Source organism: Rhodamnia argentea, chromosome 6, assembly GCF_020921035.1.
Source record: "Rhodamnia argentea isolate NSW1041297 chromosome 6, ASM2092103v1, whole genome shotgun sequence".
In the NCBI taxonomy this organism is placed as follows: Eukaryota; Viridiplantae; Streptophyta; class Magnoliopsida; order Myrtales; family Myrtaceae; genus Rhodamnia; species Rhodamnia argentea.
The window spans coordinates 24,678,710-24,702,617 of NC_063155.1; the positions used below are offsets into that span (position 1 = coordinate 24,678,710).

The 23,908-nt window shown below is 40.6% G+C and overlaps 5 protein-coding genes across 13 annotated transcripts; 4 read left to right on the forward strand and 1 right to left on the reverse strand.

The window, feature by feature from the left end:
- The first annotated feature begins 281 nt into the window (after window positions 1-281).
- Window positions 282-4,016, forward strand: LOC115749315 (protein WVD2-like 7). 8 transcript variants are annotated; one of them, XM_048279867.1, is made up of 7 exons: window positions 282-586; window positions 1,064-1,619; window positions 1,701-2,066; window positions 2,203-2,258; window positions 2,641-2,743; window positions 2,906-2,950; window positions 3,167-3,511. In XM_048279867.1, the coding sequence occupies exons 1-7, from the start codon at window positions 519-521 to the stop codon at window positions 3,257-3,259; spliced, it is 1,287 nt and encodes a 428-aa protein (XP_048135824.1). In that variant the 5' UTR covers window positions 282-518; the 3' UTR covers window positions 3,260-3,511. The 8 variants fall into 8 exon arrangements, with proteins under 8 accessions (XP_048135824.1, XP_048135825.1, XP_048135826.1 ...); XM_030686070.2 differs by lacking the exon at window positions 3,167-3,511 and adding an exon at window positions 3,535-4,016 and having other exon boundaries at window positions 284-587; window positions 1,065-1,619; window positions 2,891-2,950; XM_030686071.2 differs by lacking the exon at window positions 3,167-3,511 and adding an exon at window positions 3,535-4,016 and having other exon boundaries at window positions 287-586; window positions 2,644-2,743; window positions 2,891-2,950.
- Window positions 4,017-4,611: 595 nt separating this feature from the next.
- On the reverse strand, window positions 4,612-7,302 carry LOC115749319 (E3 ubiquitin-protein ligase AIRP2-like). Its single transcript, XM_030686078.2, has 5 exons — window positions 6,941-7,302; window positions 6,127-6,289; window positions 5,968-6,034; window positions 5,614-5,851; window positions 4,612-5,334 (listed from the first exon to the last, which is right to left on the reverse strand). The coding sequence occupies exons 1-5, from the start codon at window positions 7,021-7,023 to the stop codon at window positions 5,124-5,126; spliced, it is 762 nt and encodes a 253-aa protein (XP_030541938.1). The 5' UTR covers window positions 7,024-7,302; the 3' UTR covers window positions 4,612-5,123.
- A 1,649-nt stretch (window positions 7,303-8,951) lies between these two features.
- On the forward strand, window positions 8,952-16,038 carry LOC115749313 (probable LRR receptor-like serine/threonine-protein kinase At1g67720). Of its 2 annotated transcripts, none has more exons than XM_030686062.2 (15): window positions 8,952-9,395; window positions 9,509-10,046; window positions 10,202-10,713; window positions 10,823-10,952; window positions 11,605-11,676; window positions 11,760-11,828; window positions 11,956-12,027; window positions 12,160-12,228; window positions 12,869-13,041; window positions 13,130-13,380; window positions 14,214-14,340; window positions 14,435-14,503; window positions 14,603-14,789; window positions 14,879-15,011; window positions 15,470-16,038. In XM_030686062.2, the coding sequence occupies exons 1-15, from the start codon at window positions 9,326-9,328 to the stop codon at window positions 15,791-15,793; spliced, it is 2,796 nt and encodes a 931-aa protein (XP_030541922.1). In that variant the 5' UTR covers window positions 8,952-9,325; the 3' UTR covers window positions 15,794-16,038. The 2 variants fall into 2 exon arrangements, with proteins under 2 accessions (XP_030541922.1, XP_030541925.1); XM_030686065.2 differs by having other exon boundaries at window positions 8,954-9,395; window positions 14,438-14,503.
- A 1,395-nt stretch (window positions 16,039-17,433) lies between these two features.
- On the forward strand, window positions 17,434-23,484 carry LOC115749318. Its single transcript, XM_030686075.2, has 9 exons — window positions 17,434-17,709; window positions 18,407-18,465; window positions 18,557-18,850; window positions 19,067-19,127; window positions 19,840-19,964; window positions 20,210-20,272; window positions 20,382-20,506; window positions 20,941-21,230; window positions 23,325-23,484. The coding sequence occupies exons 1-8, from the start codon at window positions 17,625-17,627 to the stop codon at window positions 21,077-21,079; spliced, it is 951 nt and encodes a 316-aa protein (XP_030541935.1). The 5' UTR covers window positions 17,434-17,624; the 3' UTR covers window positions 21,080-21,230; window positions 23,325-23,484.
- On the forward strand, window positions 22,542-23,888 carry LOC115749321 (protein NOI4-like). The gene is made up of 3 exons (XM_048279871.1): window positions 22,542-22,737; window positions 23,328-23,519; window positions 23,622-23,888. Exons 1-3 carry the CDS (start codon window positions 22,729-22,731, stop codon window positions 23,643-23,645), a joined length of 225 nt encoding a protein of 74 aa, XP_048135828.1. The 5' UTR covers window positions 22,542-22,728; the 3' UTR covers window positions 23,646-23,888.
- The last annotated feature ends 20 nt before the right edge of the window (window positions 23,889-23,908 follow it).

Here is a 23,908-nt window from a genome sequence, read left to right on the forward strand (position 1 = left end):
TATATTACATATTGGGCTAAAGTTTAGAGACTATATGATCAAATTAAAAGTTTAAAGACCACGTTGCATATTGAATTAAAGTTAAGGGGTTATTTGCGTCGTTATCAAAAGAAAAGGACAAGCAAAACACGCGCCAGCAGTTTGAAGTTTAAGAGCCGTTGCAATGCAAATCGGGGTATCCTCCCATTCATCAACCTGACATCTAAATCCATGGCGTCCCTCTCAACTGCGAGACGACAGAAAAGGAATTAGACGTTGGGCAGACCTTTAATTCCAATTTTAATGGGGCCCCTTAATCACAATTATGCCCCCCCGCCAACAGAAAATTCCCAATAAAGATGACGTTATTTCGTTTTGTTGGAGTGGAAGTCGGATGATAGTCGGAAGCTAAGGATAAAAGCTCGCACTTGAAACGCCTTCCTTCTCTGCAAATCAACTAAATTCTCGACCTTGAAACGCCTTAAGAAAGGTGCGATTTTTCTGGGGATTTCGCTTTGCTGGGCACTGAAGCGATCAAAATGGGGGAGTCTGCTTGCCTTCGAAGGTCGTTCTCTCATCCTTCCAATGCTTCGGGTGAAGCGGCGCCGCCGGCGCCGGTGAGTTTGCACGAAACTTTTCGCCCATTTCGCCGATGAAGTCTCGGTATTCCTTATTGTCGGCCCAGTTTGTTCTTTTTACTGCGGAGATTTTGCTTAAAGGACTGTGTGTGTGTTTTTTTTTTTTTTGGAGCTTTTGCTTTTATTCATTCCAATGGTCGAATGTGCAGAGCTACCGTTGTTTTTTTACAGTTTTCTTGATTATCCGATCTTTGAGATTCGTGGAAGAGAAAATGCGTGTGGACGCTCGGTTTTTTCGGACTCTTGAGACTGTCGAAGATGGAAATTCATTGCCTTTAGGAGGTTTAGTTGCTGAAGAGTGTTTGAATTATCGATTGGGAAACTTCTGCATTTCTTTTCCTTCATGGGGATGAATATAACTTTGATTGTACGTTGACGAGATGATATTTCATTCAAGTGAACTTCTGATAAACTTTACTGAGGAGATGAAAATTTGGAACATTCCAGGGTGACCCGATTCGCGCGCTCACGGAGTCTGTCTCGTTTGGAAGATTTGTGTCCGAGTCGTTGGCTTGGGAAAAATGGTCGGCCTTCTCTCACAATCGTTACTTGGAGGAAGTCGAGAAGTTTTCAAAGCCAGGATCCGTCGCGCAGAAGAAGGCTTATTTTGAAGCACATTACAAGAAAAAGGCTGCAACATCACAGATTGAGGAAGTGGGAGAACCAAACTTTGGTGTTCCCAGGCAGGAGGATATCCACACTCGAGGGGATGAGTCCCCAGGGGAATCAGAATCGGCAGAAGCTGACACTGTTGATGTCCACGATGTGAATCAGAAGAAAGAGAGCATTGAAGCTATGGTAGCTTCCTCTGGTGATAAAAATGAATCGAATCCGATCAATGAAAGAAGCAAATTGGAGATGGCAGAGGTTGCAAGTCCTGAGGATGTAAAACGTGAGCTTGCTGAGAAGCACTTGTCTCCATCTGAAGACCGCAGTCCCTTTGATAATCCAGAGTTCACTGCAAAAAGTATGACTTCCCAAAATAAAAATGTGCCAGATAAGGTAAGTTTGTTGCTTGGTCCTGCTTTCTCCTTCGATGTGTAGCCTTTCTTCAATTACCAATTCTACCTATTGTTGCTGCAGGTACCCGTTGATCAGCAGATTTTATCTACATGTGAGAAAAAGCAAGCGCTTTCTTGCTCAAAGTCATCGACACGAAGCAGAACGCCGAGATTGCCGCCTCCCCATACAAAGACAATTACGTCAGTGCAACCAAGAGGTGTAAATAATGCTGATTCAAGCAGTCAGACTCAGACGGTCAGAAGCTTGGTTAAGGAAAATAGATTATCTTCAAAATCTCTCCACATGTCGATCAGCTTTGCTTCACTTGGTGGTAGTAGCACTAAATTGCGTTCTCCGCAGTTTCTACAAGTCAGGAAAAATGAAGAGTGCACCGCTCCCCCGAAAATCGAGAAAGATAACTCTGTTGCTCGGAAAGCTCAAACTCAAGTACTACTTTTCTCTTTTCCTATATGTTTTATGTCTTCCCTACTCTCATTTGAAGCGCTTGCATCAACACCTGCACTTGAACTAACCCTTCTAAAATGTCATGACCTTAGAGTTTTCTTTTTTTAACACTTTGCAGGCATGTTTAAGGAAGTCAGTGTGCTCTGCAATTACTCCTGCATCACAAGACAGGAGGTACTTTGCCTTTGATTGTTTGGCTATTTCAGTTTTGCTACTAAGCTGTATGCCATCCTCGGTGCGTGCATATAATTTTTGGGCCAGGAGTAAGACCCTACTGAAGAAGTTAATCAAAGGAGCACTAACAACAGATGATGAGTCAAAGTCCCCTTCAGTGTAAAAGTTTATTGTGTTAATTAAAAGGTGTTTATGTAGAGTTTCTCGCGCATTTTTGTTGTGATCTTTCGTATCTGTTAGTTATAAATGAACGCAGATATTGTCAGCTGGACATCTCTTCTTACTCTAGTTTGCTCGCGTTCGAATCGCTTGGCACACAAAAACAATATACTATCTTAAGTTTTGTTGTGATTGACCTATCACTAACCCTAGTGATGCGCAGCAGCTCGAAATGCTCAAGTATAAACGGAAGCAAAGCTCGGCCGACAACTGTGTGCTCGCCTTTTAGCTTCAGGAGTGAAGAAAGAGCTGCAAAAAGAAAGGAGGTATAATGATGCCATCAAATCTTCCATCCAGACCTTATAAGTTTGCATGACGAGGGTGATTTGTCCAATTCTTCATTAAGGCTGGCGAATTTCTCATTTTTAACTTCTGTAGATTATGAATCTCTTTCTCGTGTTGCCATTTTTCAGAAGCAGGAAGAGAAGAACACAGTTATTAAGGCAGAAGTGCAGCCACTGCAAACACATAAGGTACATTTGACAACCAATCAGCAGTACTAGTTAGGAAGTAATTGCATTGTGGGTTCGCAGATTCTTTAGGAAGTAAACAGAACCGCATCGGTTGAACTAGTTTATCATGGCTCCAATGTCAGGCCTTGTTAAGGAGGCTGCCATTCAAATGAATTCCGTACGCTTGGCCTCCTTAGTTTCCTTGCCTCATTGAGTTTGCATTTACTGTCAACTCAGGGGAAAGCAGAGCAAGATATCAGAAAACTACAGAGCAAGGTTCCTCATAAAGATGATCAGTCATTATGCTATTTTTCCTCATTCAAGCACTAGTAATAACTTCTTGTAGTCTGCAAGGAATGGCTTTTACTTCAATCTTACCATCGGGCCACTTTATTTTAATCACTCACACTACCCTCTGAGATTTTTCCTGGTTGGTTTTTGCTGAAATGTTGTCCATAATGGAAAATGGGTTACCGAAAGAGTCTGATCTTCTCGATATCAACTTTTTCTATTTCCATTGCCTAGGTGAAAAAGAGTTAGAGATTCAAAATTAAAAGTCGCTTTGCTATTTTTTGGAGTTGATTGGTTTGTTGAATTTGCTGCAGTGCACTAGACCTCGACCATCTAAACTCGAAAGTCAGCCAACTCCTGACAAATGCCTAAACACAAGATCTCGGCCTTCTCAACGTATCAAGGTCAATGCCGAGAGCTCCAATAATGTCAACCGTAAACTTAGCCATAGTACTACCAATCATCGGACATTTTTACCACAGAAGAACGCGCAAGAAAATGCATCTCCAAATATCCAGGTGTGAGCAGGTGAAACGGGAATTACTCAAAAACTGCGTTCTTATGGCGGTCAACACAGGTGATTAAACCTCCCACAACCACCAGATGTCTGAAATTATGCACAGTGAAACAATCTTAGTCTTATGTGAAGGATCTATAGCATGTACTAGTGTAGATTCTGCTACTTGTCATGAGGCTAGCTTCAGCTTCATAGAAAGGTGTTCTTTGTTCGGCTATTATGAATAAAAGAAGTCTACTTCCCAACAGAACTTGGTGGAAATAAAAGGAAGAGAAAAGAGAAAAACAGAACCCTGGTAACACCGAACGTCTTCTCATAAACCTGTTCCTTTTCCTTGATTTCACTTTTCCTCTGGCTGAATGTACAAATTCTCCGGCAATAAGCCTAGCAAAAAGAAAACCGAGACCTCGTGCCAAATATGAGCAAACAGTTGGTTCCTGAAACCAGTGAAGGATGCTTGACAAGGAACTTTCAGCGAAGGTTAATTCAGAAGCATGAGCAGTTGGGAAAGTTAGAATTTAGCAAGTAATCATCGAGGCATCTAAATGCGTAAGACAATCCTCCAAAAGGTGAATGAAAAGCCAGAATTACTCAACCAATATCTTTCCCTGGGAGTAATGGTACAGCAGAGTTGCAAATTATAATACAAGACGTTGCGCAACCACATTAATCAAGAGGGATCGTGTAATGACCTAGCACTGTTTTCCAGGAGAAATCAAGCAATTACTTTCCGTCAACTCCTCACCCTTCATCTAATGGCTCGAGCTCTTAACCCGATCATGGAGACGAGAATGTTCTCATTGAAGATACAGTCACTTGACATGTATGTTCTATAAAAGCAGAGGAGTACGATGAAAGTGGATCTCACTCACTGTAAAAGAACAAAATAATGCTTCATTGCAGTAGAGTTGGCAGGAAAGATGATTAACTTTCAAGTGCATCACAAATTATTTCACCTGTACCGTGAATATTAAGCAGAAGACTAAATGCATAAGGCCCTTTTATTGGGAATATAAACATCAACCAACCCCCCAGAGCTTGACATTTTGCATTCCAGTACTTGGGTCCAAAAATAGCTGGGCTGAATCCTTAGAAATGCCCTGTTTATATACTATACATCACTTATCTAGCTCCCATTCTTGCAGAAGGTTAAGAATTGCTTCTGTGAGGAGAAAATATAATGCAGGACTACATATGGATCCACCTGATTTTCACCCAAAATTCCAAGATAATGTTGGAAATCGGGAATGAACTCATCTATGCACAGCTACCTCGGCTTCTGCTTGAGCTTCCACGTTCATGTATGTACCTTGGCTTCACTAATAATGGAAGGCTACAACATCTGTACCTAGAATGTACAGTCAAACTCTTCAGTCCTGCTCACTATTAGATCATCATGTAATCGAAAACAAGCACATGGGTCTCGGGCGTCATGTAAGGCAGGCTCTCTATGTAAAGGCAGAAACTTCTTAGATTCTCCTTCGCCAGAGTAACTGCATCAACTATGTCGTTGCTGCTTGTGAGGACCCATAAATCTCTTGAGCCAACTCTCTTAAGGCTGTCGCGACAAAAGGGGCAGGACCGAGATCGGCCATTCCTGAAGTTTAAATGCATCATACACCCAAAAAAAAAAAAAATGTAAACACATTTCGCCCGAACAGCATGGGGATGAAGCATGAAAGGGTTGTAAACCCATTCTTTTACATGTGGTGAATCTACTACATTCAAGAAACAGAAACAAGAGCATAAACACTCTTGATTAGGGCAAAAGTACAGGGCTTTTCAAACAGAAAAGGTGTCCCTATAAAGTGCAGGATGTTGATTGACTTGAATTACGGATTTCTGTAGTCAAAATAAACATTAACATTCCCTTTACCAGTCACGAAAGCAATTGATGCACATGGAGTGGCCGCAGCTCGGAAGTACCATCTTATTATAACCGTCCATGCATATGCCACATTCATCCTCCTCCTCAATATCTTTATCGCCAAACCTCCGCTTGTTTTCTGCCCGCATTCTGCTCGAAATATCTACCACTTGGCTTCTTTTGTTATTGTTATCTTCAATTAGGACAAACGGGGCTTCCAATTGCCTCAACATAGGATATATGACGGCTGAATAAAGTTTCTAATCAACTTACATATAGTAGCGTGTAGGATTCAGCGTAGAAAACAGCACATCTTTTTCCTGGTTTCTTAGGTAAACTTGGAAAAGAGAAAATAGTGCATACCGTAAAATTCCCTCAGAGAGGCTTTTCTTTCTTTTGAAGACATTGTGGGCATGCCATCAACATATACCTAGATGATATTGCCAAGAGACATGGAAAAAAAAATTTATTGTATGAGAATTCATGAATTAAAACATCCAACACTATTAGAAATAAATTTACCTGATATATTACGATCTGAACAAGGCCTAAATAACTTGGGATGGAATCTGTACAATGGCAATCCATCCATTCAATCAGAAACAATAAGAATGGTGCAAAAGGACTGTATGACAATCTCATCTGAATACTGTCACCGCAATAATCTCTTGGTAAACCAGCTGCCCTGTAAAATAGGAAAGGATGATAGTTTGAAGTGCCAATGACAGCATAAACTAGAAATGTTTTGAGTGTAAGACGTCAGAAATTTAAGGAAATGGAAAGAAAGAGAGAAATAATCAGCTTTAAGTATTTTAGGAAGCCAAATTGAGTGTACAATCCTGGTAATAGATTGACATAACGAAAAGTTGAACACAGAATGAGCAAAATCCATAAACACAGCTATTGCACTAACAGAATTGCACAGCAACACATCCTACCAAGCATGTTGAATTTACTTCCATGTGCAAGGAAAATGGTGATGAAGAATCAGGAACAGTCGAGTATTGCAGCCTAATATTCCTCTTTGTTTAATCTTTTTCAAACAAGAAGTTTCCTGTTGTTATTGACCCCAATTCCTGCTCAGTGGTATTTTCTTGCAAACACGAATTGCCAATGCTCAAGCTGAACAGCCTCCAAGAAAACAGCGCCTATTAACCACCCATTTGTGAAGTACCAGCTCCATGGAAGAAACCCCAGAAGAGAGAAACCAAAAAAATTGTTACAGAACCAGTTCATAAACTCTTAGAGCAACAGTTCATCATTTATACGGGCTCTACTACAGAACACGATCATTGTAACAATTATCAACCCAAAATCTCGATTAGGGAGGACTTACAGGCTATTGGCATGCTGTATATCAGCTTCAAGAGCTTTGATGGATTCTCTGAAGGAGGACGTGCTTGGCTGCTTCTGCCACATTGTTTGATATCAGCAAACAAGGAGCGGGGGAGATGATGCAAAAGATTTGTCTTTTTTGGGTTCTTTCCCTTGCTCTTTCTGGGTGTTTTGGAGGGACTCTCCTTTTGGTTTCTGTAGAGGGGAAGTCTGGTGAAAGAAAATGGAAAGTGATGATGGTAAGTTGTGAAAAGAGGAAGGAGAGAGAGAGGGAGAGAGAGAGGGAGAACTTTGCTTAGTGCTTAAACATTTGCAGACCAAGAAGGAAAGAAAGGGATGACTTCACTTTCTCATGAATCTTTTGATCTTATCCTTTCTTTCTTTCTTTTTAAACACGTCCCAACATTGAATATGGGCCGTCATTTGCCTCCAAATTATGACTCTAAAGCAAAGCTAATTTGAGCCTAGAAATTATAATGGGATGACTGAATTTTCAGAAAAGGAAATAATAGGAGGCTCATTGAGGAGAGATATTAATGTGTGACAGATTGTCTCACCTGCCAATTATGCACGAACCGGGCTAAAGTCAAGAAGGTGACTTCACCTTCCACGAGCCAGAGAAATTATTTGTCAGCAACGGCCCGTGTTGAAACCACCGCAGTAACCCTTTTCTAGGATTCATAGGTGTGGGACCATAATGAATGTGTTCGATGTGTCCATAACTCATTAATGAAACAAACGACTCAACCTTACGAACTAGAATTTCGGTCTTCATTTGTAAAAGGATTAATGCTACTAGACCGATACGCTTTCATAGTGATGCAATCTAAGTGTCCCTGACACGGACCAAGGGTCATTTTGATTTATACATAAGCATTTTCATTTTGCCGTAAAATGAGGTAAGCTGGTGCGAGGAGCACGAGCCAAAGTTTTTTCTTAACTTCATTGCCCCTGATTATGGATAGTGATCTGCCGTAGATAGCAATAAATTAGAACCATCGATCTTGTAGGTCACCGGATATTCAACTGTTGCAATTGCATCTGAGCTATGGTTTCAGAGTTCGGATGAGAAATTGCTCGTGTTCTGAGATCCAATTCATTCTGAGAATACCGAACCCTTATAAAGATGGAGGTGCGTACAGATATGCAATGGGGACCATCTGATCTTTGTGTACGTCCTTTCAAAAGGGCTTTAGCAAGTGGAGTGCCTTTTCATGGAGCTTTAAAAAGCTGCGCACAGCCAGAAAAACCAAATTGATATCTGCGATGGCTAAAAAGCAAAGCAAAGCTGATCATGAAACACTTTTCCGAGCAATAATTTAATTGTCTTGCTTTACAGTACATGCTTTTGCATGGCATGGCCAGGTTACTCTTTCCCATCAAGCTTTGTTTTTTAATTCAATCAATTTCATTACCCATTTGCGATTCTTACTCTATGAATTTCTCTTTTGCCTCCCTAATTTTTTATGTTCATAAAATACTGCAGAAGATAATTAGAGAAACCACTTGTATTTGGTTGCCCCCCCCTCTCCTGTGCTAAACATTGAAAGATACCAGCTGTGAGCTTAGCAATCCCATAACCTTACAAGAGAGATTTGTGAGGATCATCATGTTGTAAATAGAATTCAAAGAAGAAACTTGTATGGGATGTGATAATCCTTTGAGAGATTTTTTGTTCTTAACTGCTTGGCCTCTTGACAATATCTTATTTAACCCTAATGGATCTCAAAGGAAAAACATTATGGCCCACTACCTTCTTTTGGAAGCATACAATATCTTCTCACTTTCAAAGATATGAAATGGTCAAAAAGCAGGAGACATTCAGATCAATCGTGGGGTGCATGTAGCAGACCGTCAGATCACTAGACCCACCACCTCAAATATGTGGGACACGCAGCTGAAATCTGAACTGAGCATATAATGAATGGTGCATACCATATATAGTACTACCTATTCATTATGTTTTACTGAAGAGTCAGAGTAACAATTTTGTAATCTCACTGCAAAAAAAAATAAAAATAGTTTTAGTCTTCTGCTAAACATATTGATCGTTGGCTCATGGAATTGCAAAACCAATTAACCCAAAGGAGAAAAAAGTTGAGTTTGAAAGCTGTATTCTCTTGGAAAAGAAAAGGAGATTCCAAAATGAAAGCTAAAGATGGAACCATGATGAGTGGGCATGCTACAGGGCTCATCGCTCCCATAAAGCAAAAGCCAAAAGTCGAAGAAGAAGAAGAACAGCAAAAGGAGGACAGTGATGTTGAAGTTGAACTGAGCACACCAACCCGCGCTTTGTTGATTCTTCCAATGCCAGAAAGCCTCAGGCTAGGCAGAGTGTCCAACGATCCCAAAAGCATTTAAAGTTTCTACTTCTCTTTGTTTCTCAATGGGTTTCATTTCTCAAATCTTTCTCATATTCCTGGCGCTCTCACCGTCTGCTCTGTGCCAAGTTACTGGTAAAACCTCCGTCTTCGAGTTTGTTTTTGTTCTCGTACTAACATGTTTTCCACCGAAAGTTTGTTCCTTTGGCTCACTAAGTTGAAGAAATTCGTCCTTTTTCCACATGCAGAGTTCGTCAGCATAGACTGTGGAGGAACCGGCAACTACACAGACCCGACAACAGGGCTCAGATGGATCTCGGACACGGGTCTCATGAGCTATGGCGAGTCTTCGGCGGTGCAGAATTCCAATGGGAGCTCGGTGCAGTATCAGACACGCAGAGACTTCCCAACAGACGACAAGAAGTACTGTTACACCCTCCGAACCGAAGAGAGAAGAAGATATATCGTCCGCACGACATTCTTGTACGGCAATCTTGAAACCGAAGCGACGTACCCCAAGTTCGAGCTCTACTTGGACGCGACCAAGTGGACGACCGTGACCATCTTCGACGCTTCCCGAGTTTACGTGAAGGAGATGATCATACGAGCACCCTCTGAATCGGTCAATGTGTGCCTTTGCTGTGCGACGACTGGGGCTCCATTCATTTCCACTCTGGAGCTCAGGCCATTGAATCTCTCGATGTATGCCACTACTTTTGAGGATGAATTCTTCTTGGAGGTGGCGGCGAGGGTCAACTTCGGGGCTCTGACGCAGGAGGCTTTGAGGTAAAAGACTCTTGTCCGAAAAGGTTTTCTTTTATCCGCCGTAGATGTTTAGCTGAATCCAGTAGCAATTTTGAATTTTGTGAATCTCACAATTGATAGAGTAGGCGTAAATAGTGATGAATATGGCGGGCTAATTTGCTTGTAGTTTTCTCTAGGTACCCGGATGATCCTTACGATAGAATTTGGGACTCAGACCTTGCAAAGAGGCAAAATTTTCTGGTAGGTGTAGCCTCTGGTACAGAGAGAATCAACACGTCGCAAATTATAGATGTTAGTACCAGAGAATACCCGCCCGTTAAAGTCATGCAAACAGCTGTTGTTGGCACGAAAGGGTCGCTTACCTACAGGCTGAACCTGGAAGATTTTCCAGCTAATGCCCGCGCTTATGCGTACTTCGCGGAAATCGAAGACTTAGGGCCGAATGAGACCCGGAAGTTCACATTGAAGGAGCCTGCCTTGGGTGACTACAACACTGCTGTGGTGAACATTGTTGAGAATGCCAATGGTAGCTACCGACTTTACGAACCAAGCTACATGAACGTGTCTTTGAATTTCATTCTGTCATTCGCCTTTCAAAAGACCTCAGATTCTACCCAAGGACCGCTTCTGAATGCCATTGAGATTAGCAGATATGCACGGATTGCTTCAAGGACGGATGGGCAAGATCGTGAGCTCACTGGTTCTTTATCTTTAATAGTGTCAATTAGGTCTTGTTGCTCAATTTCTGAAGCCTTTAGTGGGGCATGACTTGTTGATTAAGAGTTTGGTGTGAACAGTGGCAGCGGTCGATGCCCTTCACTCCATGTCCAGTGGAAGTGTTTTCACAGATCAAGGTGATCCATGCCTTCCTGTTTCTTGGGAGTGGGTTACTTGCAGTTCAATGACGCCACCAAGGGTCACAAAAGTGTGAGCTCCTCATGTCGCTAGTCATCTATGCAACTCTTCATTTGGTTCCACTGTATTTTCTGACTTTAGTACCTCATCATCTTTGCCTTTTGTCTCATTAAGTGAAGTATTTTATATGAGCTTGTCCCTTAAGTAATACCTACTGATTGTGCTAGTCAGACTATAGGAATTTTTCAACTTATTTAGGATCTTCAAGAGAGAGAAAAGAGAAAAAAGTCAAAGGGTATATCTTTACTCAATAACTTGATAAAGTAGTGCATTGATGGCTTTATTTACAGAATATGATAGGCACTGACAATATCAATGATATTGAAAGTTCTGGACGATGTCGTGGCTGAGAAGGCTGATCCAACTAGTGTTATATTGAACTATTACAGCTCATAATAAAGAGTGTTCTTTGTACAGTACCTCAATAGACATGCCCAAATGGCAGGGCCCAAGCTCGAGATCAGGCTTAACTTTGCTAAATTAGTGCAGCTATTTCCATAAAATTGCCTATTCCTTTTCGGGCATGAACAGGCAGGCAGGAGGCAAACTCAGGCCCTGCTCACTCATTTGCTCCCCAGACCTAATCTGCGAGGAAGTTTAGTACTCTCTATTTTAAGATTGTCGATGTTTCATAGCTAATACGATGCACTGGCCTGTTGAGCAGAGACCTGTCGGGAAGGGGCATAAAGGGCATGATCCCCTCTGAGTTTAATAATTTGGTGCAGTTGACGGAATTGTAAGTGCATTAACAATTGCAAAAATCCTACTTCTCATTTTGAATACCCTGTTTTCTTCAATTCCTTCCTCCCTATCTATCAGACGGCTGGATGGAAATTTATTTTCCGGCAAACTCCCTGATATGAGCGGCCTCACCAACTTACAGATTGTGTAAGCTATTTTTTTCGTGATCTCAAGATTTAAGCTCATGTGCGTTATCTGTACCTGTATGACCTGAGTGATGCTTCTTGTTATGTCTGAAACAACCATTTCCTGCTTTCTTTTGGTGAACTTGCAGGCATTTGGAGAACAACCAGTTGACTGGTCCCTTGCCTTCTTACCTTGGTACTTTGCCAAATTTAATCGAACTGTACGTGGCAACTAGCTGCTCTTTGCTATTTGTTTATGACATTTGGTTTAGATGTGACAGAGTTCTAGTTGTTGAGGTGAAATTTCAGATGCTATGAATCATGTAGTAATGATATGATTCTACATGTGTCAGGAATATAGAAAACAACTCTTTCACTGGTGAAATACCTCCAGCATTGTTAAGTGCAAAAATTAAATTCAGGTGAGTAGACTTCTTCTTTTGCCAGTGCTGACAACAAGAGTTCGTCACGAAAATATTTCAGCTGGTGACTTCCTTGGTTCAAACCACGAAATCTTCCTGTTCCCTTGCTCCATTGCTTTCCAAAATTAGAACGTAGAATTTGATGTAGTGTGAATGGATGCTGGTGCTGCTAAGACTTCATATCTGCAAAAAAGGAACCTGAAGTATGTGATTTGAAACTCCTACATCACATTGTTGCTAACTTTTGGTGTTCAATCATAGCTGATGATGCAACTCTATGTGCACATGGATCTACGTCCATACGGTGCATCAATGCATTCATTAGATTAATATCCTCAATAGACACAAGCAATTCGAATCAGCTTAATCTTGTACATGGCAAACCAATTTGAAATATCGTCAAAGACACAAGTGATGGGAATTTCTATAGGCTTGTAAATGGCTATCCAATTTAAATAATAACACCAGAATAAGCTCTTGATAGATTTGTTGATGTGATTGGAGCACATATCACAAACAAAGAGCACCATTTCATGCACAACCACTAACTTTTCTGCAATACCATACGCATTTCTACATTGGTGGAAGCTAAAAAATGCGGAAGTATCTGAAATTATCTTATGGCTATGTGGTATTGCAGATACGGGGGAAACATAGGATTGCATGGGCACTCAAGGAAAAAGATGCAGTTCAGGTGGATACTTGGAGCTTCAATTGGAGTACTTGCAGTTTTGATATTGTTGCTTCTAGGCAGTCTGCTACTCTTGCATAATCTTCGTAGAAGTCAGTCTGGCCAGAAAAGCAATGACAAAGGTGTTTGCATCAATAAGTTCATTTAACTGCATTTCACATTGATTTGATTGGGTTTGTGTTCCTTAAATATTTGCATTGTGCCATTCAGGTGATTCCTTGCGTACTAGCACCAAGACTTCAACTGCATATACAATCGTTCGAGACGGCCACTTAAGGGAAGAAGGCTCGCACTATATAAGGCTTTCTGATTTGGAATCAGCTACTGATGGGTTTTCAAAGCAAATTGGTAGAGGCAGCTTCGGATCAGTGTACTATGGAAGAATGAAAGATGGGAAAGAGGTGGCTGTAAAGATCATGGCTGAAATATCTAACGATGGGCACCAGCAATTTGTGACTGAGGTACTTACGCTTTAAGCCTTTCGAGACATACTGTTATTGTGAACACATAGTTAACCTTCACTTGTTAGATGTGTTGTGGGAAGCATTAACGTGTAGTTGAGGAACTAATGTGCCATACGTTAATGTAACAAGTGTTCATAAATTTCGCTTGAATCCATCATTTAAACCAGCCAGTTAAAGTGTAAACCTAGGACAAGCAGAAAGCGTGATTTCTTTTCTCATGGAAAAGGAGATCTTGACTGCCAGGCAGTCGGGTTCTTGTAGAAGAGGCTATTAAGTGTCAAACTGGCCGAAGCTCAGCTCAATTTCAGAATGACTGGTACAGAAGATAATAACAGAGCACTGTTGATCTGCTTGAGAATAGCAATCAACAACATCCTCTTGCTTTCTGGGTCTTATTTGATCTTCTGTCGCTTCCACTTTCTGTTCGTGTAAACTTGCAGTCGTAGGGTTCAAACCTTATCTCATTCCCACCAGTAACTTGAGCTTATTTGATTTAATGGACTATGTACAGTGGTTCCTCACGATCATGGTGTACGGCTGTGTCCTCGGAAAGCTACAGCTCATGGAATGTATTCATTGTTGGTTATGAGGTGACCAACATGAGGAAGAAACTGTATTACAGACTTCCCTGCTTTGTTGTAATTGGTTAGGTTAGAAGTCTTATCTGAGAATTTGTTTATCTCCAGCATTGGCTGAAGGAGTGTCGGTAGAAGAGTGACATTGTGAAAGCTTTTGAATGGCTTTTCACAAGTCTATCTTACTGCATCACTGGTTTTCAAGAAATGAGAATATTGCACAGATGGTCACTAACCTGTGTACTGGGCCTGCAGGTCGCACTCTTGTCCAGAATCCATCATAGGAATTTAGTTCCTTTAGTTGGGTACTGCGAAGAAGGGCACCAACGCATCTTAGTATATGAGTACATGCACAATGGGACCTTGCGCGATTACATACATGGTTTGATCTCATCAATGGTTCTTTTTGTTTTTCCTGCTTTCCTCAAATTTGAGAGTTGGATAAGAGGCAGTTTAATCACTGATTTTTTTTTTAGCAGATTCTGTCAAGCAAAAGCAGCTAAACTGGCTTACTCGTCTCAGTATAGCAGAAGATGCAGCAAAAGGTTTGAATTGCGAACTAATCTTCTTGTTCACATGCAACGCAGTTTTTCAGTGAATTGCTTTTAGTGCAACAGCACAAAAGGCTAATTAGGTGTATGCAGGTCTTGATTACTTGCATACGGGGTGTAACCCAAGCATCATTCATCGAGATGTGAAGACAAGTAACATTCTGCTAGACATGCACATGAGAGCAAAAGTATCGGATTTTGGGCTTTCAAGGCAAGCTGAGGAGGATTTGACCCATGTGTCCAGTGTAGCACGGGGAACTGTGGGGTATCTGGATCCAGAGTAAGCCATACATAAGCATGTGCTAACAATCTGTCTGTCATACTTGTTCTCCCGGACACGATCAGATAGCTTGATATTGTGTCCCACAGGTATTATGGAAACCAACAATTGACAGAGAAGAGCGATGTGTACAGTTTTGGAGTTGTCCTTTTGGAACTGATCTCTGGAAGAAAGCCCGTGTCGCCAGAAGATTATGGTTCCGACTGGAACATTGTCCATTGGGTATGACATTTACTGCTTTCATTATATCACTTGCCAAAAACTTTAGACATTGTTATTTAAAACTGCTGGGATTACCTTCTTCTGGATTCTCCGCTGAGACACTAAGAACAAAGAATACATGCTGCGAAATGAGAGATGAGAGGCCAATGAAAGATTCGGAAGTCACGCAAGATATATAGAGAGAGATAACTTAGTTGAGACAAGATGGGTGCTGGGGCATCGTAGTTGGGTCAAGAGAAGCATGGCTTTCAACCAGTGTCGTAAGAGCATTTTTAAACATACAAAAAATGTGATCTGATGGTGAAGAATAAGGTGATCTTTGTATGTTCACGAGGCACATAAAATTATTGTCTTCAATCTTCGCTCGGTCTTACACAAACATGAGCGGCATCTAGGTCTAAAAATAAGCAGTGCTTGTTTGGACAATCGTATCCATGTTGCTTACACTCCTTTTGCAGGCAAGATCACTGATTCGCAAAGGGGATGTGATGAGCATAGTCGATCCGATACTCACTGGGAGCTTCAAGATCGAGTCGGTGTGGAGAGTTGCGGAAGTCGCTCTCCAATGTGTTGAACAGCATGGAGTTTCGCGCCCTAGGATGCAGGAGATCATATTGGCCATACAAGATGCTACCAAGATCGAGAGAGACACGGAGAGCCGCCTGAAACTGTCTCCCGGCAGTTCGAAAGCTCAATCCTCTCGCAAGACCTTGCTGACGAGCTTTCTCGAAATCGAAAGCCCTGACTTGTCGAATGGTTGCATAGTCCCATCCGCTAGATGATGATGAGCGAGCAACACTGTCTGGAAATTGTCCTGCCAACTCCTGTTAGTTTACATGCTGATGATCTGATATGGGTAGTGTAGAGAACTTTTTGAGGTTTCTCTTACAACTCTCTGTAATGATTTTAACACAACTTTGTAAAGGGAAACAGTAAGATTTGATACTACATTAAACAGGTAAGAGAACCGCACGCCAATGAAGTACCGAGAATGTGCTAGGGAATGGCTAGGAATTTTCTTCCTGAACGATTCACTTGGTGGGATGTTCATCACCTCTCATTTTTCCTCCCTCGTCTTTGACTTTTTTTTTTTTGTGTTTTGTGTTTTTTAAATACCTTGTTTTAATGTTTTAAAATTATTTAATTCATATTTTGGTTATATAAATTAAAATTTTAGCCAAAGGGACGTCGTTTTAGCCTAGTGTTCGATGTTTTAGTCACGTTATTGCACATAAGAGAGAAAAAAATATTGTAAAAAAGTTACCTCGGCATTTTCTGTTAGTCTAAATGGATGGAGTTAACGTAAGGATGTGATTACATAAATTTGACGAATTTTAATATTTAATTGTATTTTTTGTAAATTTTAGGAGGTAATTATAATTTCATGATAAGTTTTAATACTTTAAGTGCTCATGCCTTTTTTATATGTATGATGGCTGGTGAGTTATTTCTTCCACATCCGAACATACCATATTTGAAGTGTTTTTTAGTTTTTAGTAAACATAAGTTACAAACTAAAGAAATTATAGTCTAAAGCCTATCATCCCAACTTTATTACTAAACAAAACATAATATAGTTCCCTAGGAGGTTGCAAGTAATGTAGTGTCCAATCGTTTCGCTATGCCAATATTGGCAAGTATATTAGTAGGTTTGATTGCCTTCCTGAAAATTATGATGAATTTTGAACTCAAAAAGAGAGCCTGGGAGTCTTCTAATATCTTTTAGTCGTGTTGATCCTGTGATATCCGCTACACTCTTCTAATTAACAAGTTCGGTGATAATTTTGAAATCCATCTCAATGATAAATTTATGGAAATCATGTTTTTTTGTTATGGTAGGTTCTAATCATAGCGCCCATAATTCTACTTATAAAGAACATATTCCAAGAAATGAGATATAATCGCCAGGCTAGTCACCCCTTCCATTTCGAAATAATCCTCTAGCTCTTGCAAGTTTAGAATTATCTTTAGACGATCCATCCATATTCAATTTAATCCATTCCGGTGGTGGAGGATCCCGAGCAACCACAATGGGAGAAGTATGTGATCCACTTTTAGCCAAGTTGATCGTCGGCGTAGCTATGATTTCCTTCGTGTGTGATTGAATTACGGAAAGGAAAAACAAAACTTTCTTGAAAAAGCGACTTGTTCCGCTGTTGCCGAAAGGCCGTAAACTCACACCAACATTAATACTCCAATCGCATTGGGGGTTGAATCTCCCCTTGTCAGCCAGGTCGGATTTTTTAAGTGTTTTATTTGTAACTTCTTGAACATTTTTTTTTTTCTGAATCGTGCGGCTCTTATAATTTAATCCTTATCTAATTGTAATAAACTAAAGTCTTCAAACATGTTCATGCTGACACACTGAGTCAAACTACACTGCAGTAGTCGAAGTCATCTACTTTCGGCCTAACAAAAGAAAAGTCTTTCTGACAAAGTAAACCTTATGATATCCGAGCAAAATCGAAGCTCCGAGAGCCGCAAAAAATTTGCGAACGGCTTAAGAGCGAGGCTCGGCAGATTCTGTGTCGAAGCCCCGGCATGTTTTTGCTTTCGCTAGTTCATAAGATTGCTACGGCCTGATGCTTTGAAGGCTGTTCTCGCTCGTCAGCCATGCCTTTGCTCACTCTTGATGCTTGCTGGGCTCAAGCTGGCGATGCCTCTCCGACTCGCTTTATTGGTGCTTCAGTCTTCAAGGGTCAGTTGTTTGGCATGTGGTCGCATTCTCTTTAATTTGAGACATTTGGTGTCGATTTTGTAGATACGAAGATACGAAGAGCTCAGAGTTCTGTCTCTTGTTTTTCTGGGTTCGGTGATTTCATTGTCAAGATCGAGTTTTTGAATACCATGTTTTGGAATGATCGGTGACTACTACTTGTTTGTGGAAATTGAAAAAAAACGAATGCCATGTTTTGGAATGATCCAGTTTTTGAATGCCATGTTTTGGAATGATCGGTGACTGCTACTAGTTTTTGCTTGGATTTTACTTGCAAGTTGTGAAAGTTGATATAAAACGAATCCTTTTTTGAGTGGCAGCGATATCACATTAGTATGTTTTTTGGGTTTGTTGTTGTGTTGTGGAGATTGATTCATCGTGGGTAACTTTCTGACATCAGGGGCTGTCTCGTTGTTTTGATTGGAGCTTTAGCTATTAGACTTCTTTCATGGTTTCACCTCGAGAATTCGGCTCGCTTCACAATGCAAGCTTTAGGCTAATAGCGTTAAATACCAATTTAGTGGACATGTTGACAGTTTGATTGAAACTGGTAGTCAGGCCTTAACATGCTGTAAAATGTGAACATGGCTCTGAATCCATATTTATGGTTTGTTCTTGTGTCTGCTGACACCGTATGCTTTACGAGGGGCTGATGTTGATTGTATGGTGCATGTATAAGGTGAGGAGTTTATTGGCCTCAATGATACAGCGAACCATTGCCATGCCACTTGGTGCAGTGTAAGAACTGCTAATTGTTCCTTTATATAAAGTCATAAAGGCATATGGTTTTGATTTCAATCAACTAATATGATTTTGCATTCTTCTGCAGGTGTGTAGAGTAAGCACAAGTCGTGCTTTAGTTCGATGCTCTGCAAAGAGATCAAGAAGATATAGAAGACCACAGAAAATTGTTGATCTTGATCTGCAAGTTGACCAGAGTTCATCCAAGACAAATGTTGCTGATAGATCTTCTTCAACAGTTGAAGATGCTCCGAGTGTTGATGTTTCCTCCAACAATTCTTCCGCGAATTCTACCATGTCCATTTCCTCCAGGGGTACTGTCCTTCAGGCGTGTGCAGTCACTTCTGGCTTTATGGTTGCTCTTGGTGCTATAATTAGAGAGGTGGGTCCTCGCTGTCAAGTTCACATTGGATGTTAGGAAACGCCAATTTTCATCATGATGCGAGACACATTGCAACCTGCTTTTCTCTTCTTATATTTCTTACTGAAATTGCCTTCATTAAGTGGTAACATTTGATCCTTACTGGTGGGAACTTTTAGTTATTTTTCTTTCTGCTTTACACCTGTCAGATTCTAAATCTCGACCCAAAACTTGCAGGCATCCCATGTTGCCTTCATGGAAGGGTTGACAGTGATTGACTGCACGAAGGCAATATCATGTACAGAATCCCAGTTGGTTTTTGCTAAAAATGAGGGTGGTTGTTGCGCGATACCATTTCAAGATTTTTCCTGCATATTTATGCTCGGATAACATACTTAAACCAAGTAGAGCCAGACCGATGAGAACTATATGAATGACTCCTTCTCAATAACATGAATAGTATAATTAAGCATATCGATTGCCGAAAGTTTCTTATAAATGGTTGGCTAGTGGTATGGTTATATAGTTTAAAACAATGAAGCCAGAAATTTGATTATTGTTCTCCTTTGTTTGATACCTTCTTTAAAGAGTACTACTAGAATGACAGCCTATAAAATGGGTAGACATCCAGGGGTGTGCATATTTAAGTTGGTTTGATCCTGCATGCTTGCAGTGGCAGCTCTTGTTGTATTATGCTAATGACATACTTAAATCAAATTGCCCCCTTTTCTTCAAGGGCTCATTTTATGGAAGCATGGATACAGTAATGGAAATTGAATTTGTATTTCATTTTAGAATAGCCGGTTGATGCTAGTTGAAAGTTCGCTGTTACATTTCTAGTTAAACTAGATGCTAAGTATCCTAAATGCAATCTTTTTCCTCCTTAAATCTGATTAATGAAGATATTAAACTTTAGACTTGCCATTGGGTCTGGTCACTTACTCTTGATGACAACGGGGCTTGATTAATAAAACGTGCTTAAGAAGATCATTCTTTCTCCTTGCTTACAGTTAGTTTTGAGACATGGCATCTTGAGTTGGTTACAGGATTGGTTATTCTGATATCGTCTTGTCGGTACCTACTATTGAGGACATGGCCAGAGTTTGCAGAGTCTAGTGAAGCAGCCAATCGGCAGGTACCATGCATCTCACCCCCTTTATCTCGTGGTCTTTACATGCGTTAATGATTGGGTTTGCCTGATGCATAAATACTTACCTATAGAACAAAAAGATTACATAGATGGTTGGGGTACTTTTGTGGCCTATTGTTCTTTGGAAAACCACTTTCCATTTTCAACCTCGTGCCACGTCTCTTAGGTATTTGTGAACTCACAAGCTGTGCAACCTTTTTACTCAGTATAGGCTCTGTTTGAACTTGCAGGTTCTTACCTCACTTGAACCTGTGGATTATTTGGTAGTTTCATTTCTCCCAGGAATCGGTGAGGTACTACACAAATCGTGTGTCTTGATTCTCTATTTGTTCTTCAGTTTATTATGTCAATAATCATGCTTCATACTTCTGTGTCCTCTTATTATCAAATGTATGTATCCAGGAACTTCTTTTCCGTGGTACGCTGCTCCCACTGTCCAGAAACAACTGGAACAGCGTCCTGCTTGTTGCTGCCTTATTTGGGATCCTACATTTGGGCAGCGGTCGAAAGTATTCCTTTGCAATTTGGTATGTGTAATTTGAGCAATGTCCTTTTCCCATTAATTTTCAGATTGTCCCCACATCATGGCCAGCTGTAATCCTGTTTGTGATCCTCTCGACCAAAAATATGCATTCGTCATTGTGCTTTCTGCTACCAAAAATATGCACATGTCCATAAGAAAACCCTGAGATTGGCTAGACAGATTGTGTTTAACTCAAGGTCTTGTTTAGTTCTCTTTGTCCGTGAGAAATTGAAAGCACATTTGAGTTGCCACCTTTGTGTCACAGTTAACCACGGAGAAATTTTTTTTATATTTTCCATTGAAGCGGAAATTATAACATTCCTCTGGAGCAAAGTTAATTCTCATGATGTATCAGAAGTGCCGAGTCTCACAGGAAGGTAGTATATGGGGCATTTCTCATGTTTACCTGCTCATGTTTGGCTTGCAAACTTGTTTTAGGGCAAGCTTTGTCGGATTGATGTACGGTTCTGCAACAATGATCTCTTCGAGCATTGTCGTGCCAATGCTCTCTCATTCACTGAACAATCTGGTTGGAGGGATGATATGGCAGTACTTAAAGTCAGAGTCGTCGGAGTAAGATAAATCCCCAGCAGTTTTTGTGGGTTCTCCACATGAACTGTATAAATTATCTACAAGACATGGCCGTAGGACGGACGCAAGGTGGATTTCGCATGCTGATGTTTATTCCACGTATAACTTTTGGATCCTGCCTGTACATCATTGATCTAGTTAGAGTATCTTGTTTCTCTTCGTTCTGTGGTGTTTCCCTTACTACTTTGAAAATGAGACCGGTCACGAGGACGCGCCTGCGATATATGCTTTGCTATGCGCAAATTTTACCGGTTCGGTTGTCTTGCTGTTTCTACATACCAGTCTTGTACTTTAGATTCAAGCCCATAATGTTAATGCCTTTATACAGAATCGTGCGTTCGCTTTTCGACCACTTCTTTTTTCGCTCGAAATGAATCGCCTCCATTTGTTCAGCACTATTATCAGACAAAGAAGAGAGTCAGTTTATCTCATCCCTGCTTCAAACATTTGAATGGAAGGGAAACAGGGATTGTGTTGAGAAAGGGCCTTCCGCTTTCTTTCTAGAGCTGCTTAATTTCATTCAAGGAATCTTTGCCGCGAAACAACTTAATATCACATTGCCTTTTGACACTAGTTTGTCTTCTTCTTTTATTTAATTAATCTATTTGGATTGACTTTTTTTTTTTTTTATACTTTTACAGTTGATTTTTATTCAGTATGCACAAATGTCAACATGAAAAGTAACCTATGATTGTTCACAATTTGTCATCACGTTTTGGAGGGAAAATAATATGTTGGAATTGGAGCAAACACGAAGGGGAAACTAACTTGCCCTCCCCTTAAATGTCACATTTCCGACAAATAGGATTTATATCATCTTTCATTTCTCAAGCGATTGAATTAGGATGTTTTCCTAATACTGATTGTTTGTGCCGCTTAAATGAATGAAAAGTATTTTTATTGCTCGGGAAAAATGTTTAAATACTAATTATTGCCATAATAAAAATATTTTTTTATTAATAAATGGGAGAATATGAAATGAAGATGGCTAGGTGACGTATGCATTATATCCAGGCCCTCGCCGAATGCGGGGCGAGGTGGGCGAAGGCTTTCGATGGTAAACCATACCCAATCCTCCTCGGCCATCGCCGATGGCCAGCCACCACTTGAGATCGATCACCAGCGAATAGTAAAGAGAAAAACATAAAAGAAAAAAAGGGAAAAAATTTAAAACATAAAAGACAAATTTACCCTTGACCATTCAGAATGTCTTCCTTTCAGATTGACATCGTTACTTCAGGTTTTTATTTAAAATAAGTTTTATTTCAAGTCCTTATTAAGAAAATAAAGGTATTTCAAGTTTTTATTTGAAATTTTTCGGTATTTCATTGTGCCGTCGCCGCGTGGATTGGTTTTAATTTTCCATAAACTCCGCGTTTGTTGATTTCTTTTTTCTTTTTTCTGCCTTCCCTTGTTTCTGTTTTCCATCTTTGACGAAAACGATGAGACCAACAAAGGCAGCCCCGCGTAGGAGACGAGTCCAGGTCGTGGGCAACGCAAAATCTCTCCGCTTTTGCGTTTATATCAACTCTCTCTGCCCCCTATGTCGACCATGTCACCTGAATCGGTCGATTCGATTCCGTTCACATTCGCTTCTATCGGTTCGATACTCGATTCGCCTAGGAATCTCCAACCATGTCTTCGGTAAGAAGATTCACTTTTTATTCGTGGGCACGTCGTCATTTGATCTTGAAAACGATTTGGGTGCTGCAATTTCTTCGATTCTGTGTGTGTTTTTGGTTTTGGAGTGCTGCCGGGGCAGATATGTTCGGTGATGAAAGAATTGCAAATTGGGTTTCGTAATGTGGCTCGTTTTACAGTCAATTTCTGAGTTTGTGATGGAATTACTGTGTGTGATGAAGTGACATCGCTCTAGCTTAATTGTTTTGAGTTCAGAGTGAAAATGCCTCTCTGTGAGTGTTTAACCATGGCGTTCTCTCGTCCGGCTAGCTTCAAGCACTCGCGACTTGTTTTGGAGGCACCTGAAAGATCAGGGTGTCAAATCAATTGAGTCATTTCTTCGATTCAGCTAAATTCTGATGTTTTGAGGCACACATTGGAATCGCAGATTCGTAAAATATACTATTCTTTTGATCTCATTAGTTACACATACCGCATTATGCAAGTACAAATGTTTTCCTAAAAAGCTGTTTCTTTTCTTCCGAGAAACCCTTGATGAATTCTTGTAATGTGCAAAGGCGGAGTGTTGATTTTCTCTGTGTTATGTGCAGAAGGAAGAGGGACGGCCATTGCCAAAATTTGGGGAGTGGGACGTGAATGATCCGGCCTCAGCTGCTGGATTCACTGTCATATTCAACAAAGCTAGAGAAGAGAAGAAGGCGGGAGGACCAGCCGAGAGCGTGATGTCGCAGAGGAAGCACGAAGGTTCCCGTACAGAAAAAGATAAACACAAATACTCCATTAAGGTATTGGCTCAAATTCTTGTTTTTCTTTGCTCTCGTTTGGTGAAAACCCCTAGATGCAGGATTGTCAAATTTTGACACCTGCAATTCCGGATTTGAATGCAGAGGAAGTGGTTTTGCTGCAGTTGAATCGGACTTTTTGCAAAGGCTGAGGTTAGCCAACAATAAGGATACAGTATAAGCACGTTGTAGGTGACTGGCTATAAGTAGTCATTCATCTCAAACTAAGTGATGATTGGTTAACAGTAGTTTTCTCTCTACAGCTTTTTTCTTTCTTCTTTCAGTTATATCTTTTAGTGAGGAGACACATGTACAGTACGGACTGGTGTCGGATATACTTAATGATAATCAAGTAGAGCATATTTGTGGAAATTCTTGGAGGTGATTTTGAG